Source organism: Lampetra fluviatilis, chromosome 62 (genome assembly GCF_964198595.1).
Source record: "Lampetra fluviatilis chromosome 62, kcLamFluv1.1, whole genome shotgun sequence".
In the NCBI taxonomy this organism is placed as follows: domain Eukaryota; kingdom Metazoa; phylum Chordata; class Hyperoartia; order Petromyzontiformes; family Petromyzontidae; genus Lampetra; species Lampetra fluviatilis.
This window is the reverse complement of record NC_136336.1, coordinates 7026006-7029303: the sequence shown is the minus strand read 5'-3', so window position 1 is coordinate 7029303 and position 3298 is coordinate 7026006. Positions and strand designations below refer to the sequence as shown.

At 51.4% G+C, this 3298-nt stretch overlaps 1 protein-coding gene across 1 annotated transcript in view; it reads left to right on the top strand.

Annotated features, from left to right (window-relative positions):
* Window positions 1-571: 571 nt before the first annotated feature.
* The window catches only part of LOC144951358 (kinesin heavy chain-like), a 45144-nt gene continuing 42417 nt past the window's right edge, over window positions 572-3298 (top strand). Inside the window, exon 1 of the mRNA XM_078881575.1 lies at window positions 572-1038. Within this exon, the coding sequence (XP_078737701.1) occupies window positions 913-1038 (126 nt within the window). The 5' untranslated portion in view covers window positions 572-912. The remainder of the gene's footprint in view (window positions 1039-3298) is intronic.

The following is a 3298-nucleotide window of genomic DNA, read 5'->3' as shown; positions in this document are numbered from 1 at the left end:
CAAAGTCATCAGTCGAAATGCTGGAGTGGCCAACACCACGCCCGGCCGCCTTTGTCTCTTCAGTTCGCGATGTTTTACACCACACCGCACCAGGTACTCATTTGAGGCTGAGTCGACCTAGGGGAGGCCCAGGAGCGGCTCAGGTAGTCGCTGTGCTGTTGTTGGTGGTGGTCGTGAGCGGGAATCCATCCCGCGACAATTACCACTGCCCTCAATTAACACATACAGTGCGTTATTTTATTTTCCATATGCCACAAAATATTTTAGACATTACCAAAAAATATACAATTTACTTAACATGTTTGCGCAAATAACGTGAACCGCTTCGTGCTGTAAACAAAAAAAAAATGCGAATAATCGTTCGAATTCTAATTTTGTGCCCAACATTTGTGCTTCAGCGAGATTTAGTCGCAATCATTCCCGGCATTCTACGCGATATATTTTTCTGCATCTCCCCGCTCCTCCACAGCATCACCACGGGCAGATTTAGCTCCACCCAGCACCACCACCATCATCACCACCACCACCCACCCACCCACCCACACCACCCACCACCACCACCATCACCCCCCCCTCCTCCCATCGCCATCGCGTCTTGCGCAAAGATCCGCCGCACAGCACACTCGGCAGACAGAGAGAGAGACGCAGAGGAGACACGGAGACCCACAGAGTCACATACAATTATTGTCTTTCAGATAATAATTGTATCTAGGCATCATGTTATATGCGGTTGGAGGCAGCTGATTAATTGCCCGGATATTGCTTGCGTGTTCATTTATTGTTTTTATATTATTATTTCTACAATATTGCTGTTGTTTTTTGCAGCGTTTTGGTAGCGCAGAGAGAAGGGTAGGGAGAGAGAGAGAGAGGGGGGAGAGAGAGAGAGAAAGGCGAAGACCAGAGGCGCTCACAATGGCTGACGCGTCAGAATGCAGCATCAAGGTGATGTGCAGGATTCGTCCGCTCAACGAATCCGAGAAGGTTCGAGGCGACAAATTCATCCCGAAATTCCAGGGTGACGACACCCTCTCCATCGCGGTGAGGACAGAGCGAGCGCGACGCGACACGACGCGACACACGGATCGGCAGGGCAGGGCGGGCAGGGGCATCCTGCAGAGAGACACAAACCCGCACGGATGGTGCTGAAGGGATTAGGGGGCGGGGGGGGGGATTGGGGGAGATGGGATGGGTGGGAGATGGATGGGGAGAGAGATGGGTGGGAGAGAGATGGGTGGGAGAGGGATGGGTGGGAGAGAGATGGAGAGAGATGGGTGGGAGAGGGATGGAGAGAGATGGGAGAGAGATGGATGGGGAGAGAGATGGGTGGGAGAGGGATGGGTGGGAGAGAGATGGAGAGAGATGGGAGAGAGATGGATGGGGAGAGAGATGGGTGGAAGAGAGATGGGTGGGAGAGAGATGGGTGGGAGAGAGATGGAGAGAGATGGGTGGGAGAGGGATGGAGAGAGATGGGAGAGAGATGGATGGGGAGAGAGATGGATGGGGAGAGAGATGGGTGGGAGAGAGATGGGTGGGAGAGAGATGGGTGAGAGAGAGATGGGTGGGAGAGGGATGGAGAGAGATGGGAGAGAGATGGATGGGGAGAGAGATGGGTGGGAGAGGGATGGAGGGAGATGGATGGGAGAGGGAGAGGGATGGAGAGAGATGGGTGGGAGAGAGATGGGGAGAGAGATGGAGAGAGAGATGGGGAGAGAAATGGGTGGGATAGGGGGAGGGATGGGAGAGATGGGAGAGGGATTGGGAGAGGGATGGGAAGAAAGATGGGTGGGAGAGGGATGGGAGAGAGATGGGTGGGAGAGGGATTGAGGGATGGATGGGGAGATGCAAGGCGATATTTATATTTGAGGGCTTGTGAGAGGGATGCAGGGAGATAGACGTACGGGGGGGAGGGGGTAGAGATGTGGATGGGGAATGGGGTGGGAAACGATTAATGGAAACATGAATGGATGGAGAAATGGGATTGAACAGAGGGATGTTAAAAGGATGGAGGCAAATGCGAGAGGGGTGGGGAGGCAAGGAGGGACAGGGATGGGATAGAGATGCAGAAAGGAGGTTAACAGCGAGGGGAGGGATGCGGGCCGAATGGATGGCTGGATAGGTTGCTGGAGTCGGTGGGGTAGGGGAACGATTCACAGGTGAGTGAATGAATGAAGAGGTGACGTAAAGATGCAAAAATGAATGAATCAATGATGGGCTCACTGTAGAGAATGTGGGGGGAGTGGGGGAGACAGGGAGGGATGGAGAGCGGTCGAATTGATGGGTGCGGTAGGGAACGACGCAAGAATGAGCGAATGACGTGGATGACAAAATGGGATGGATGAATAGTGTTAGACAGAGAGGATGGATGGATGGATGTGGTGGGCTGGTCAGGGGAACGATGAATCAATGATTAAAAGAGAGAGTAGATTTATTTATGGATGCACGAATGAAGGAATGAAGGAATGAATGAATGAATGGCCGGAGATGCGGGAGTGAACGTAGAGAGGAACGGATGATGCGGGTGGGGTCCGAGAACGGTGAATGAATAAATGGAGAGACTCGATTGATTTTGGCGTGCAAGGATGAATGAATGAAGGAACGAGGGGGTCATTGTCGATACGAGAATGGAGGGAGGGATGTGGAGAGTGTGGACGGCTGGGATGGGGGTGCAGAACGATAAAATGGATGAATATATGAAACAATAAAGGGGGGGATGTCATTGAGAGGGCTGGAATAAAACAACGGATGTTTTTAGATTCAATGGAGGCAGTGAGGGAGGGAGGGAGGAGATGGGCGGGTGGGGAGCGAGGCATCAACTCCGAAATGAACGTTGAGACGGAATTAGCGCGTGAGGGAGGTTGGGGAGTGGTGCATAATTTAACGTTTGATTGGCAGGAGTTGATTAAGTTGAAGGGATGTATGTAAATTAGACAGATGGGAGGATTAAAGAGAGAGGTGGGGGTGGGGGGGGAGAGAATGAAGAAGGATGAATGAAGAACGGAGGATTGATGCACGGGGAGGAATGAATATATTAATTAGGATAAGGGTGGATGGAGAAAGTAGATTGGGTGGAGGGAGAGAGGTACAGATGAATTGTAAATAAGGGAGGGGAGGGAGGGGTTCTGCTTATGCAAGGAATGAATGCATGGACGTAAGGATGCACGAATGAATTAATTAATGAATGAGGAGGTCACTGTAGAGATGGGAGGGAGGGGAAACTGGTGGATGGGTGGTGAAGAATGATTTAACGAAATGTTAAAAAAATAAATTACGAAATGATGAACGAAGCAAAGTGCCGAAT